The 15,232-nt window shown below is 41.0% G+C and overlaps 1 protein-coding gene across 2 annotated transcripts in view; it reads left to right on the forward strand.

Annotated features, from left to right (window-relative positions):
- LOC311600065 (protein lifeguard 2-like) overlaps positions 1–15,232 on the forward strand; it is a 29,167-nt gene that overhangs the window by 443 nt on the left and 13,492 nt on the right. Inside the window, exons 2-6 of one of the 2 annotated variants that reach the window (XM_084786322.1) lie at positions 1,095–1,181; positions 3,919–4,190; positions 11,933–12,011; positions 12,914–12,967; positions 14,218–14,308. In XM_084786322.1, coding sequence (XP_084642448.1) covers positions 3,929–4,190; positions 11,933–12,011; positions 12,914–12,967; positions 14,218–14,308 — 486 coding nt within the window. In that variant the 5' untranslated portion in view covers positions 1,095–1,181; positions 3,919–3,928. The remainder of the gene's footprint in view (positions 1–1,094; positions 1,182–3,918; positions 4,191–11,932; positions 12,012–12,913; positions 12,968–14,217; positions 14,309–15,232) is intronic. The other variant, XM_084786321.1, reaches the window with a different exon arrangement.

Genomic DNA, 15,232 nt, shown 5'->3' on the forward strand with positions numbered 1-15,232 from the left:
AACTCAGCTGTATTAATTCCATTTGTAGTATTCCTTTCCAGTCAGAGAGGGGGTGAAGTATTAATGCAATCTTCCTAAATACTATTGTCAAAATTCAAAACATAGTGAACTTCACACTGGTCCATATATGTGTATATGTGTATGGTTTTGTCTGTACCAAAATTAACATAACTATTTCCATGCTGATGGATAGTGAGCTGTTGTAAATTTTGGCAGTTATAAGCAATGAATAATATACTCAATTTTCTCTTACATGTACTTTTGCCTTTGTGTGTTTATGGAAGATATTGCCCAATTATAACCGTTGGGCCTAAAGTGCCACATATTTGGGAATCTGGTAGATATCACTAAATTATCTCTCCACAGAAAACTTTATATTGCTATGAGATGGCGTACCTCAAGTGGGATAATCCACTATACAGAGTTCACTTAATGCCTAGGACCCATGATTGTTTTGAAACAACATAAATATTTTAATTTTGCTTAAAATCAAGAGAAAATTATGAACATAATAATGGATAACATATAATGAATCCATACTGGCTTATATTGATACTTCTATCAATAACAAAATATCATTTTAAATGAAATGTATTTAAGTTTGTAATTATTTGTTATATAGTCAGTGTTACACTTAAGGTATATATTTACTGTTCTGTGGAAGAAGGAGCTCAGTAGAAGAAACATGTAAGTTCATGAGAGTCACAGTGTACCTCCAGATTATCTGTATCTTTGTAGTCTTACAACTATGAGAATCATCTTTTTAATCTTTGAGTGTCTTTTATGAAGAAAAGATATTTCACTGCTGCTTTTATTTGCATCTTTGGCTATTTGTGAAGTGTTATCTTCAAGGCTTACTAGCAATTTAAATTGTTCGTGAATTGGCTTCTTGTGCTCACTTCTCATCGTCATTGGGTTGCCAGTTACCCCTTCTGAAGCATAAACATTGTAAATATTTTGCCAGTTGTCATGTCAGATTTGTTGGCTTTTTTATAATAGCATTTGAAGTTTTGTACACCTCCAATCTGTCCAATACTTCTTTTTTATGATATTCTTATAAAAGTGCACCATATAATCCTTGTATTTTCTAACAGAGTACCTGTGATGATGATGATTATTATTATATATGACCAAGGCAACTTATAAAAGAAAGTGTTTGATTGAGATTATGCCTTCAGAAGGTTAGAGTCCATGATGACATGGTGGCCAGTGGCTGGAGCCGCTGCTAAGAGCTCATAGCTTATGCATAGTAAGAGGCAGAGCGAGAACACTGGAAATGGCAAGAGTTTTTGGGAGCTTCAAAGCCCACTCCAGTGATGCTTTTCCTCCAACAGCCCACAACTCCCAATCCTTCCCAAACAGTTCCACCAACCATGGACCAAGTATTCAAACATATGAGCCTATGGGGAGGGGACATCTTCATTCAAACCACCACAGCCTGCAAAACATCTTTAAGTGACAAATGCAATAGTTATTAAACCATTGTTTCCAAATGTATAACTAATTGTTCCAACACCAGAGAGCATAATTTGAAGTTTTACCATTATCAAATATTAAATTCTCAACACACACACAGACACACACACAATCTGTTCCTAGAATCTCTTCCATTCTATTGATCTATTTATCCATTGCTACACTGGTACTATGGCTTTAATCATATAGCTTTATATCACATATATATATATATATATATATATGATACATTTGTATATATACATTTTATTTCTGCTAAAGTGAATTACTACTGCTTCTTTTATAGTCCTCTTTCAATTTTGTTCTTGATTTTTTCTCATCTATTTACACTTGATGAACTTGGGTGTTACTAGAAATCCCTACTGAATCTTGTAAACTTTAGAGATTGATTGGAGGGAAAGAGACATCTTTACTAAGCGGAATCTGCTTTGTCCGGAGACTGGCAGTTTTTTGGACTTCCTGTTTACTCTGTTCTGGCTTGGCCATCTTCTACCCGGGCTTTACCATCTTCTTGCTCCATCATGTCCCTTGTGAGACAGGAAGCAGGCAGCAGTGACGGGGACTTGCCTGAAATCTTCCAACTTGGCTGGGTATGGTGGTCCACACCTTTAATTCCACCCAGCACTCAGGAGGCAGAGGTGGTGGATTTCTGAGTTCAACGCCAGCCAGGTCTGCACAGAGAAACTCTGCCTTGAAAATCAGCAGTAGCAGAAACAACAAAAACAACAGCAGCAGAAAATAAAACAGAAAAAGAGAGAAATAAGGAAAGAAATGAAGGAAGGGAGGGAGGGAGGAAGGGAGGGAGGGAGGGAGGAAGGGAGGGAGGAAGGGAGAGAGGAAAGGAGGAAGGAAGGGAGGAAGGAAGGGAGGAAGGAAAAGAAAAGAAATCTTCACGTTTGCCATGAGATGTGTCGCAATGTTTGATTTTGCCTTGGTTCTTCTCGTGGTTCCCTGAGACTGGCCTTTTGCTTGCCAAGCACAGCAGCCAAGCCCCACTTCCCCAGCCACCATTTCTGATCTCCGCTTTTTCACATTGGCTTCCTCTCCTCCTACTCTACACTGCAGGTTGAGGGGTCTTTCTAAACCCTCAGCGATGACTGCCCACTGCATCAGTTTTCTATTGCTGCGGATACAATTCTGCACAAGCTTAGTGCCATAAAACACACCAAATCTACAGTCTTACAGTTATCTAGGTCAGAAGTCCATATCAGCTTCACAAGATAAAACCAAAGTGCCAACAGGGCCAAGCTCTTCTCTGGAGACTCCACTAGAAAACCTGTTTCTTACCCAGCTTCTACAGGCCACCTATGTGCTTAGCCCCAAGCTGCTTCTAGAATCATCTTCATAGCACCTATCATTTTGACTCCCATTTGTCTTTCTTATTCTGTCTTTTCTGTCTTCCTTTATTCTAAGTATGATCCATAAAAAAACAGGACAGCTTTGAAACTTGATTGACCCTGGAACCACCTTATCTCAGTGTCCTTATGCCCATCTGCAGTGTTTCTTTTAACAAGCCTAGCAATGTTTCCAGGGACCCAGAAGAGGGATGTAGACTCAGTGGGAGACTGTAATTCTTCCTAACATGCTGATGTCATTGAGAGTAAAATATAGTTTCTTTAAGTTATTCCAGCCCCTGATCCTCCCAGTGAATTGGTTTAATCTCATCACACTGTCAACTTCCCTGCCCTGGAATACAGGCACCTTCCGTTTCTGGGATCTATGTTCTATGCTTCCTCTGCTCCTGGTCCAGGCAGACTGCTCTATCTGTGACAATCTTCCCCCACCTCTTGTCCAAGTCCAACCCTTCCTTTTATCTCACTTTCCCTGGGAATGTCTAAAAAGAATTTCTCCTCCAGTCTTTTCCTCATGGAGGTATCATGGAGGGCTCTCACAGCCTCGCACGTCCCTGGCTCGCTTGCATTGCCTTTAGTATTATTGCTCATCCAAGTATTGTCTTTCCCTGGCATAAGTCAACTGAAGGCAGAAGAAGTGGAGAAATCTCCACCGGCCCTCTTAGCTCCTTGCTGAATGAATTAAAAGGTTAATCCCATAATAGGAGACACATTATTTTACTCTACAGCAGTAGTTCTCAACTTTTCCTAATGCTGAGGCCCTTTAGTACAGTTCTTCATCTTGTGATGATCCCCACATCTTAAGATTATTTTTGTTGCTACTTCATGACTGTAATTTTTCTACTTTTATGAATTATGATGTAAATATCTTTGGAGATAGAAATTTGCCCCACATGTTGAGAACTGCTGCTCTGCAGGACTCATCTTATAGTATTTGCTCACTTATTTAACAGATGTTTATTATGCACTGATGTAATATGACTGGGTCCACAGTTACTGAAGATAGGAAATAAACACATGAGAGTTATACGGATAGTCAAGTAATGGGGGTGTGGTCATAAGGACATGGATGACAGGTTTTCTGTTCCAGGAAAATAGACATGGAAGTCAGTGAGCTAGTCAACTTTAGCTCTGGAGACCATCAACATCTTATTCACAAAGCAGCGATTAAAGGCAACGCCGGTAAAGTGGACCAGCCCTTCACATACTCATCTGGAGAGAGGCCAAAAGAAGCCGTCAAATACCAATATCCAAAGTCTAGAGATGCGGCGAGTGTTTATGCCATAGAAGTTTCAGAGGATGCTACTATAAATGAGAGCATAAATCCATCCAGTCCCTTCAACAACAGGTCTGTCCGGAGAGGTAAGAGGATAGGACTTGGGCTTGGGAAGGGGCAGTGTTTTGAAATATTTCCATGGTGTGTACTGCCAGAAGGAATTTGCTTTTTTAAAATTTAGATTCCTTGCTCTTTGTTTACCATGAAGTGTGTCATAGACTGCCGCAATAGACCACCATGATGTTGTCTGGGAGACTCAGGAATCAATAATAGCATATGGCAAGCAACATCCAGATATTCTAGGAAGTATGGGTTAACTGTTGATGATGAAATATTCTCCCCCACCTACAGCATGGTCACGTAATATCGGCCTAGGCTTTTACACATATTAACTTGGTGCCCTAGGTTATTCTGGGATAGGCAGGAATATATTCATCAAGGAATGTCAGAAGTTTTTTTTTTTAAATGTGACATGAATAAATGAGAACTTTTTTTCTCATGAAATGTGATATTGAAGGGCCAGTAGCTGAGGCCAATGCCGTGGTTCCCAACATCCTGTGTGTTGTGTTTAAGCCTTCTCAGGGCCTGAATAGTTTGCAAGTGGCCTCTGAACTTTGATTCCCAGTGATGCCTGCCCCTGGCCCGCACCCTCTGTCATAGCCTGGAAAGAGGTCTTTGGGAGCTCTAGCCTTCAGGTTGAAAAAGGGAAAGGACCAAGGGAGGAAAGGGTTTCTGACAGCTTCAAGAAGCCCTGCTCATGAGAGGAGTCTCAAGAGCCCCCGAACCTGGATCTTTCTCGCCCCTGCAAGAGCTTTCGTCCACCTGCTGCCATGCCATCTGAACCACGTGGCAGCTCTGTCTGCACTTCCTATATTGGGCTGGTTAACATGTTTCAGAAGCCCTGGCCTAGAGCGTGAGGAATCCAGGGCAGACTGGGCGTCACCAGCAGCCTAGATGCCATTCCTTCACAGAGCCTTTACAACTCCCTGAGTGAAGAAGTCACAGTGCCCTACTGGAGATGTGGAAACCGCATTTAAAGAGGCAGAAAGAATGGAAATATATGTAGAACCCCCCCCCCTTGCCAAAGCTAGTGGTTTACATCAGTGTCTTCTGAAAGACAGAGGTGAGCCTTTCTCTCCTTTTCACAGGTTGAACACTATATAAGATGAAAGTGTCGTGGAGAAAAGAAAATTAGTAGGGTAATGAGGCCTGCCACTCCTGAAGGCATCTCCATGAAGACAATTTAAAATTCATTTAGTTGACCCATTTTAAGTGTATAGTGTTTTCAGTAAATTTACAGTTTTGCAGCCATTTTGGATCACCTTGATCACTTCAAAATGAAATACATCATGAGTTACACCCATCTTCCTCTGCCTTGCCAACTGCTACTCTACTTTGTAACCCTATGGATCTGCCTATTAAATGTTATTTCATACACAAAGCATATGGTCTTTTGGAAATGTTCCCTCATGAAGCATAAGGTTCTATGATTTACCCATTCGGAAGCATTATTTCTTATTCATTTTATGGCCACACAGTATTCTATTGGCTGGTAGACATTACATCACATCACATTATTTTGAGGCATTTCCTATGGAGTTTGAATCCACTGGGAAAAGACCAGCAACTCAATCCAAATTATAACTAAATGAATTTATTATTACAGAGAGCCTTAAAGACAAATCAAAGGCATACTGCACAGAATGGGCTAGAGGAAGGGCTTTAAAGGTGAAGACCACAATTGCTTCATTTTTCTGATATGTGCAGCTGCTCAAAAAGCTGTCTCACTCCCCTCCTTAGTGAGGAGATATCTCTCTCTCCCGTTATAGGATGGAGAAGCTGACTTACTCCCTGACATACATTGTTAGAGGGCTTACAAAAGCCAGAGCAAGCAATTAATTACCTCACAGTGGTTTTACAATTCTGATGAGGCTTATCTCTTAGACATTTAGAATGGGTGCCCAGCACAAAATGGAGTTTTCCTTGGCCTCTGTCAGTTGATAGATGTTTGGGTTGTTTCTCCTGTTCTCCTTTTGGCTGTTGTGACTAATGCTGCAACCAGTATTCATGAAGGGCTGTTGCAGGCCCTACCATGGCAAACGTGGTGACCACACACTTGCCCATCTCCCTTTCCTTTCCCTGGAAAACCATAGATTACATCCCTAAAGCTAGCCACACTTTCTCATGCCATACTCATTCCTAAGGCCAAACACAAAGCTCCAACTATCACAGTATTTAAGCCCAGCAATCTTTGGGCTTGCCCAAATCAAAGCATCCCACCACATCCTCCATCCTAGACCATTCTAACACACCTACAAGGTTTTTGCTACTGTTTTCTGCCTAAGTCAGAAACTGGACACTTCACTTTTTGTCCCTGAGTAATAAAGGATATCTCTTTTAAAACAGGTGTTTAGGTGTGGTTTGGGCCTAGTACAGGGTCCAGGATGGAGCACCCTGCTGTGTGTGAGTCTCTTCAATTCATATATCAGTTTTATATAAACATATGTTTACATTTCCCCTGGATGGAATGCTGGATTGTTTTCTAAAACAGCTGTACTGTTTTCATTTCAACCAATAATGTATGAAGTTTCCTGCTTCTCAACATCCTTGCCAGCATTTGTTATTATTCTTTTTTCTGAGAGTCACACCCATTTTACTGAAAATAATTTTTCCCTCACATAATATATTCTTTTTTTACATAATATATTCTGATTATGGTTTCCCCTCCCTCTACTCCTCCCAGGTCCTCCCCTCCCCTCGCTTCCAGAGTCATCTCATTTCTATCTCTCATTAAAAAACAAACAGGATTTTAAGAGATAATAAATTATAACAAAATAAAATATAATAATAAAATAAAACCTATCATGTCAGAGTTGGACAAGATAAATAAGCAGGCTGGGTGTGATGGTGTGCGTCTTTAATCCCAGCACTTGGGAGGCAGAGGCAGGTGGATTGCTGTGAGTTCGAGGCCAGCCTGGTCTACAGGGTGAGTCCAGGACAACTGAGGCTAAACAGAGAAACCCTGTCTCAAAAAGAAAGAAAGAAAGAAAGAAAGAAAGAAAGAAAGAAAGAAAGAAAGAAAGAAAACAAGCAGAAGAAAAAGAACCTAAGAAAAGGCACAAGAATCAGAGACCCACTTGTTTGCACACTCAAGGAAGGATCTCATGAAATCACTAAGCTGGAAGCCATAATATATATGCAGAAGACCCCTGGTGCGGACCCCTGCAGGCCCTGTGCATGTTGCCTCAGTCTCTGGGAGTTCCTGTGAGCTTTCATCATGTTGATTTAGAGGGTCTTGTTCTCCTGGGGTCCTACATCCCCTCTGGCTCTGACATTCTTTCCTCTTCTTCCAAGGGCTTCCTTGAGCCCTGTGGGGAGGGATTAGATAGAGATGTCCCATTTAGGGCTCAGTATCCCAAGCTTGCTCACCCTACATAATGTGGCTGTGGGTCTCTGTATTTGTTCCCATCTGCTGTAGGAGGAAGTTTCTCTGTTGATGGCTAAGCAAGGCACTATCTATAAGCTCAGCAGAATGTCATTAGGAGGCATTTTATTGCTACCTTTTTTTTTAGACCAGTAGTATTCGGTTTTTCCCTAGGTCCTTGGGCTAGCTGCCTCTGGTTCTTAGTCATGCAAGCAGTGCCAGGAATGTGTTCAATCTTGTGGAGTGAGCCTGAAGTCAAATCAGGTATTGGTTTTGCCACCATTGCCCTAGCCTACCTTGCAGGCAGAATGACACTGTAGATCAAAGGGTTTGTGGCTGGCTTCGTGTTTACATGTCTCTTTTGGTAGTGTGCAGGGTATCTTCCTGTACCAAAGGCACCAGCATGTAGGGATGAAGGTTCTATGTAGGTATCGCTCAACTTCTCTGTGTTCAAGGAGTTGTGTGGGTGCTATCTTCGGCAATGAGCCTATCGTCTGGGCATCAGCTTGGGTTGTTCAGGGGTTCCCCTGGGACCCCTTTGAGCAAAAACTCAATTAGATATAACCCAAGCGTGGTGCTGGAAGCTTCATTTGGTTCCAAGAGATGGCCAGTCGGGTCTCTGTCTCCACCACTATTTTGTGATTTCAGTTTAGAGTGCCTTACTATATGTTTATATTTTAGTAAGCTTCTACTGTTAGGCTTTCATACCACCTCTCAAATGACCCTTAAATTTACCTGTCTCTCCCCATATTTCTTCCCTGATTCCCTTTTCCTCTCCCAACTTGATCTCCCACTTCAGCTACCTGTCCATCCATATAAAACTATTATATTTCCCTTTCTTAAGGGTCTGTTTGAATTCTTCTGCATGCAGCCATCCAGTTTGACCAACACCATTTGCTGAAGATGCTACCTTTATTCTGCTGTGTATTTCTGGCTTCTTTATAAAAATATCAGGTGTCCATATATGTGTGGATTTATGTCTTGATCAAGTCCATTGAGCAATGTTTCTTTATTTGTGCCAGTACCATGCTGTTTTTATTACTATAGCTCTGTAGTATAACTTGAAATGGGATAAAAGTGATATCTTCTGATAAAAATAATAAAAATCTTTCTTACTGTCTAGAGTGTGTGTGTGTGCGTGTGTCTTTCACTTGCTTATTTGGAGTTACCCAAGATATTTTATATTAATTTAGGCTATTGTAAAGGTGCTGTTTCCCTGATTTCTTTTTTAGTCTGTCTTTTATTTGTATATGGAAGAGCTACCGATTTTTGTGAGTTAATTTTGTAGCCAGCTATTTCACTGAAGATATTTTATCAGCTGTAGGGGTTCCTGGTGGAAATTTTAGGGTCACTTTTATATTATCATTTTCAAATAAAGATGTTTTGACTTCTTTCTTTCCAATGTGTATCCCTTCATCTCCTTCAGTTGTCCTTTTGCTGTAGCTAAGATTTCAAGTACCATGTAGAGCATATGTATGGATAGAGAGGTCAACTTTGCCTTGTTCGTTACTTTATTTTAGTGGCCTTGCTTTGGGTTTTCACGAAAGCTAATGTTGGCTATGGGCTTCCTGTATTTTTCCTTTATTACACCTGGACATGTCACTATATACCTAATCCCTCTAAATGTTTTTTAATCATAAAGGGGTATTAAATTTTGTCAAAGGTCTTTTTCTGCATCTAATGAGATGGTCATGTGGTTTTTGACTCTCAATTTGTTTATATGGTGGGTTACATTTATTTATGCTGTAACATCCCTGGATCTGTGGGCTGAAGCCTATTGGATTAAGGTAGATGATCTTTTTGACCTGTTCTTGGATTTGGTTGCATGTATTTTATTGAGAAATTTTGCATCTATGTTCATAAGGGAAATTGGTTTCTAATTCTCTTTCTTTGCTGGTTTTTTATGTGGTTTTGGCATCAGGATAACTGTGGCATCATAAAATTAATCAGGCAATGTTTCTTCTATTTTTGTTTTGTGAAATAATTTGAGGAGTATTGTCATTAGCCTTCGATTTTGTCAGTTTTGGAGAAAGTTCAAGAGGTGCTGAGAAAGTGTATTCTTTTGTGGTTGAGTGAAAATTTCTGGCTACTTTAAGGTCTTTCTATTGACTGGGCATTTTTTTTTCTTGTTGGGAGACTTTCAATGACTGTTTCTATTTTACTCAGAGTTATAGGGCTACTTGAAGCACTTAACTGATCTGATTTAATTCTAGTAAGTGATATGTATTGAGAAAAATAACCGGTTCTCTGCTGTTATATGCACTTTCATTTTTTTCATCTCTAATTTTGTTAATTTGGATATATTCTCCCCTCCCCGCCCCCCCCCTCTTCCTTTTAGTTAATTTGGATAAGAACTTGTCAATTTTACTGGTTTCTCAAATAACAAATACTTTGTTTCATTGATTGTTTTTATTGTTTGTTTGTTTCTATATTACTGATTTCAGTCCTGAACTTGATTATTTCTTGTCATCTATTCCTTTGGGGTGTGTGTTTTTTTTCTTGTTGTTTTAAAGCTTTCAGGTATGCTTTTAAGTTACTAGTATGAGATCACTTCTTTTTTTACTGTAGGCACTTAGTGCTATACATTTCCCACTTAGACAAACCTTTATTGTGTCCCATAAGTTTGGGTATATTATGTATTCATTTTTATTCAATTCTTAGAAATTCAGTAGAAAGCCTTTAATTTTTTATTTTAAAGTTTATGCCTTGACCAACTTTTCAGTCTGTAATAAAATAAGTTGGTCAGCTTTTATGCATTTGTAAGGTTTCTGTTGTTTTTGTTGTTGGGATATCCAGCTTTAATTCGTGGTGGTCAAACAGGACGACACATGCAGAGTGTGTGTGTGTGTGTGTGTGTTTTAATCTTTTGAGACTTGGTCATGTCTGAGTATGTGGTCAATTTTGGAGAAAGTTCATGAAGTGCTGAGAGGAAAATGTATTCTTTTGTGGTTGGGTGAAAAAAATTTTTCTGGTTATTTTAAGGTCTTTTTATTGTGCCTCAACTATGTTGAAATACTCAGGACCTGCTGTGGTAAGGTTGTTGGGCTGTAGTGAAGACATAGTGTCCTCACTGTTTGATTGTGTTTTTACAGTAGCATCTAGGCATCTGCGTTTGGGAAGATTGTACTTCTAGATGCTGATATCTGGTCTTGTCTTCGCTGGGTGGATGTTTTGTTCCTTGGTACCTGTTGCCCTCTCTGTTTCTTAGGAGAGTGTGATGGCCAGGTGTTGCCTGATAGGAAATTCTTCTGGGATCCTGATGGATGTGGGTACTGGGGGTTCCAGGTAAAATGGTTTCTGAGTATTGGAAGCTGACACTTAGGAACAGGGATGGGCTGGGGATGGTGCTGAGGGTGTCTAAAGGACAGGGGGGAAAGCAGGGTGTCCCACGGGGATCCATTTAGTTCCCAGGCAATGGGGACAGAGGGTGAGGAGACACCACAGCAGAAGGACTGTTACAGATCTGGGGGATGAAACTGGGGTGTTGGACTTGGAGGAATAGAAGGAGGGGTGAAGACTTGCAATTAGCCTACCTGGTTCCTTGGCCAGAGTGGCCTGTGGGGTCCCAGGAAGATTTGCATTTTCCTAATGATTGATGGTGTTGGACATCTCTCATACGCTTGTTAGCTATCCATATCTTTCAGGAATGATATTTAAATCTTTGCCTATTTTTTAAAAACACTAACAATGACTTCATCACGTCACATGATTCCGTGAGACGACTAGCCTCAGGCTTGACAGCAGGTGCCTTTACCTGCTGAGCTAGCTCACCAGCCTCTAAGAAAACATCGTTAATAAGTAGACTGGATATTCATTCTGTTTGTCTGTTCTTACAGCCAGGTGTCCCTTTGTTACTCTGGTCTCCAACTCCTAAGCTGAAGCATTTCTCTGACTTCAGCCTTCTGAGCAGCTGGGACTACCAGTATGCCCCACTGTGGCTGGCTTTGATTAGATAGTCTTTAAAAGTTCTACATTGATCAAAATATACTGTGGACACATGTGCAATTCTGAAAGAATTTTTTTAAAAACACATTTTAAAATGTTCTTCAGAGCTGGAGAGATGGCTCAGAGGCTAAGAGCACTGGCTGTTCTTCTAAAGGTCCTGAATTCAAGTCCCAGCAACCACATAGTGGCTCACAACCATCTATACTGGGATCTGACGCCCTCTTCTGGTGTGCAGGCAGAATACTGTATACATAGTAAATAAATCTTAAAATGTAATAAATCTTTTTTAAAAATGTTCTTCAGAGTCACTTCATTTTTGTTGTTTCGTTAGCTAACTAAACCAGCCCTGCCTTGGCTAGCCTTGAATGACAATGGGGGTAATTCCCTTCACTGAACTGGAAATTGCATTTAGTTTTACCTTTGGGCAATGTGTCATGAAATAGCATCTTGTCTCCACAGATTTCATTGTGAAAGTGTTCATCATCCTGTCCGTTCAGTTGCTCATCACTGGAGTGATCATCAGCATGTTTGTTTTCTGGTGAGTCTTTCTTACTGTCTAGAGTTAGGTGTCACTCATGGGAGTGCTCATGGAATTGGCTTGCTTTAATTTGGATCATTTCGAACAGTATGGTGTTGGTCCGTCATCATTCGTAAGTGATATTTTCCCTATACACAGGTTTTTCTGAAGGACCCCCTAGGCCAACATGGCAGGAGATTCCTCAAATCTAAGGTCCTAAGCCAAGAACATTTTTCCTACTCTTACTTTGGGCACTGTTTTCTTCTTCGTTTTCTCTGAGCTCCCTTTTCAAATATAACTGGATAAATAAGTAAGATCATGAAGAGGTTGAATGCTAGAACACTGTTAGATTCTGTAATTATTTGAGAGACTTTAATTCACCACCAGTTTCATCCTATTGAAAGTGCTATTTGCAGCACAACCAATGAGTTGGCTTCTTTTAGCTTGCACATATGTCAGTCGTAGTGTTTTATTTTGTGTTTTGATTTTTTGAGACAGGTCTTACAATGTAGCTCTAGCTGTCCTGGCTTTCTCTGGCCACCCTCACTGTGTAGATCAGGCTGGCCTTATGCTTACAGACATGCCCCTGCCTCTGCCTCCTGAGTGCTGAGATTAAAGATATGTGCCTGGCTCTCAGTATTTTATAGTGTCTCTCTCTCTTTTCTTTGTGCTGTGGGTTTGAAACCAGGCCTCACTCATACATGCCAAGCAGATGCTCTGACAGGGAACCACACTATCACCCTGTTTCTCCATTAAAAAAAAAAAAAGGTTTCAATGCCTCCTCCCTATTTGTCCACATTGATCATTTAGTTTACCCATCCTTCTCATGATATTGTTATACTTCTGTTTTAGTTAGCAATATTTACTATTTTTTGTAAAACTATATGTGTGTGTGTGTGTGTGTATGTGTGTGTTTTCACCAGCAAGCCTCTAAGGAAGTGGATCATCTCCATGCCCTGGTTCCTGTATGCACTCCTGTAAGTATCATTTATAATTCTATTAACTTTTGACCAAAATTTGATCACTATTAAAAATGTAGAGTGGGAGAGATGGCTCAGCACTTAAGAGCACTTAGCTGCTCATCCAGAGGTCCTGAGTTCAATTCCCAGCAACCACATAGTGGCTCACAACCATCTATAATGAGATCTGATGCCCTCTTCTGTCATGCAGGCATACTTGCAAATAGAGTGCTCATTTACATAAATTAACAAACATTTAAAATGTGGTAAAGTGTAGCATTTTTTCTGGGTACGACCATGCATGCCTGTAAGCCCAACACTTAGGAGGTAGAGACAGAGGGATCAGGAATTCAAGGCCAGCCTTAATTGCATAAGACCCTGTTTCAAAGTAACACAGTCTATGAGCAACAACAAAATAAACATACAGAAACACCCAGGCAAAGCATGATACTCTTATATTTTATCTGTTTTTCTTTATGTGTATCTGTTTGTGCTTACTTGTTTGTATGTGCACCATGTTACACAGGTGTTCATAGAGGGCTACAGAGAATGTTGGATCCCCTAGGACTGGAGTTACTGGTGCTTGTGAGCTGCCACGTGGGTGCTGGGAACTAAACCCAGGTCCTCTGCAAGAGCATCCAGTACACAAAACCTCTGATTTATCTTCCCAGCCCCTATGTAGAATTCTTTAAAAGGCAAGATTATAGAGATGGGAAATAGAGCAAGTTAACGGGTGCCAGGTGTCAGGGCCAGCTGTATATAGGGGTGTTGCCAGAGAGCTGTCATACCAGGTGGGCCTTTTTGTTGACTTGTTATTGGTAAGATAGTTTTGAATGTTAATTGGGGTGGTGGCTATATGTATCTATGCATAGACTCATGGCACAGTCACATGTTAAATAACTGCGTTCATATTATAGCAGTGTCCTATTAGTGGTTTTGAAATTGGGCTATAAATTTATAAATGAAAATCATTGGTAGAAAGTTCATATAGTTTGTATAGAACTTCTCTGTCTTTTTACAATTTCCCGTGAATCTGTATTTTTAACAACAACAAAAAAATTTAAAAGACAGGCTTTCTATCCATGTATGGAAACTTTTAAAAGCTCGTTCTGAAGGCTTAAAAGGCAGCTAAGTAGGAAGTAGCTATCTGTATGTCAGGTCTCAGACTGTGATGCTACGCTTGCGTCTGTGTCCCTCCGCCTGTCCATCTGTACACACCACTCAACGTTTGCGTACCAAAGCAGTAACTGATGGTTTCACATCCCCAGACCCGCAGTTCTGGCTGTGGTCATCGTGCTAGCTTGCTGTAGGGATATCCGGCGCCAAGTGCCTGCGAACTACATCCTCCTGGCGTTCTTTGTAAGTAGCTCTTCTTGGTGGGTGCTTTAGCGTCCCCCTGACACATCCTTCTGTTGCCTCATTGCATCATTGTCTTTCCTGTGAGAGCTTGTGGTTCAGGAAGACAGGTAAGGGGCACTTGTACGAAACGGCATCCTAGGCGTAGACAGTGCCCTCGCCCCTTACGGAGTTGGATTCCAGCGCGTTCTTCGCTCTTGCAAAGTCGCCTCTCTTGAAGCCACGCAAGAATCCACACCCGATGTTAGGGTTATGTGTGTGCTTCACCTGGTGCTCCGGCAGGAATAACGCCATTTTTTTTTTTTCATTAAGGAGTGGCTTCCACTTCTGACTCACAGGTCTGTGAACTAGAAATGTAATTGTCTTCATTTTGTGAAGTGTATTTTGCTGCAAGTCCACTTTGGGCCTAGGTTCTTCCCAGTTCTATATAGCACCTTTCTCAGTACAGGAGTCTTTCCTGCAGCCAGAGCTGGCGCTGTGGTGTGTAATTGTTGAGTATTTATTAAACTCTATCGGGCTTTTCTATGATCTGGCTAGCTCCTCCCCAGTAATCGAGACAGAGAGCTGTTGGTTTATTTAAACAAGCCTTAAGCACAGTAACTGGGCAGGTATGATTTACACTAATTTTCTTTTTCTTTCTTTCTTTCTTTTTTTTTTTTTTTTTTTTGGTTTTTCGAGACAGGGTTTCTCTGTGTAGCCTTGGCTGTCCTGGACTCACTTTGTAGACCAGGCTGGCCTCGAACTCACAGCGATCCGCCTGCCTCTGCCTCCCGAATGCTGGGATTAAAGGCGTGCGCCACCACGCCCGGCTTTACACTAATTTTCTAAGCTACTCTGGCTCCCTCCCAGCTGCACTCCCTAAGGTACTTGGCAATATGTCACCCTGTCTGGGCTGGATGGGCTCCATCAGGTTACTGTCCTCTCTCT

The sequence above is a fragment of the Acomys minous genome (assembly GCF_964271855.1).
Source record: "Acomys minous genome assembly, chromosome: 6".
Taxonomy (NCBI): Eukaryota; Metazoa; Chordata; class Mammalia; order Rodentia; family Muridae; genus Acomys; species Acomys minous.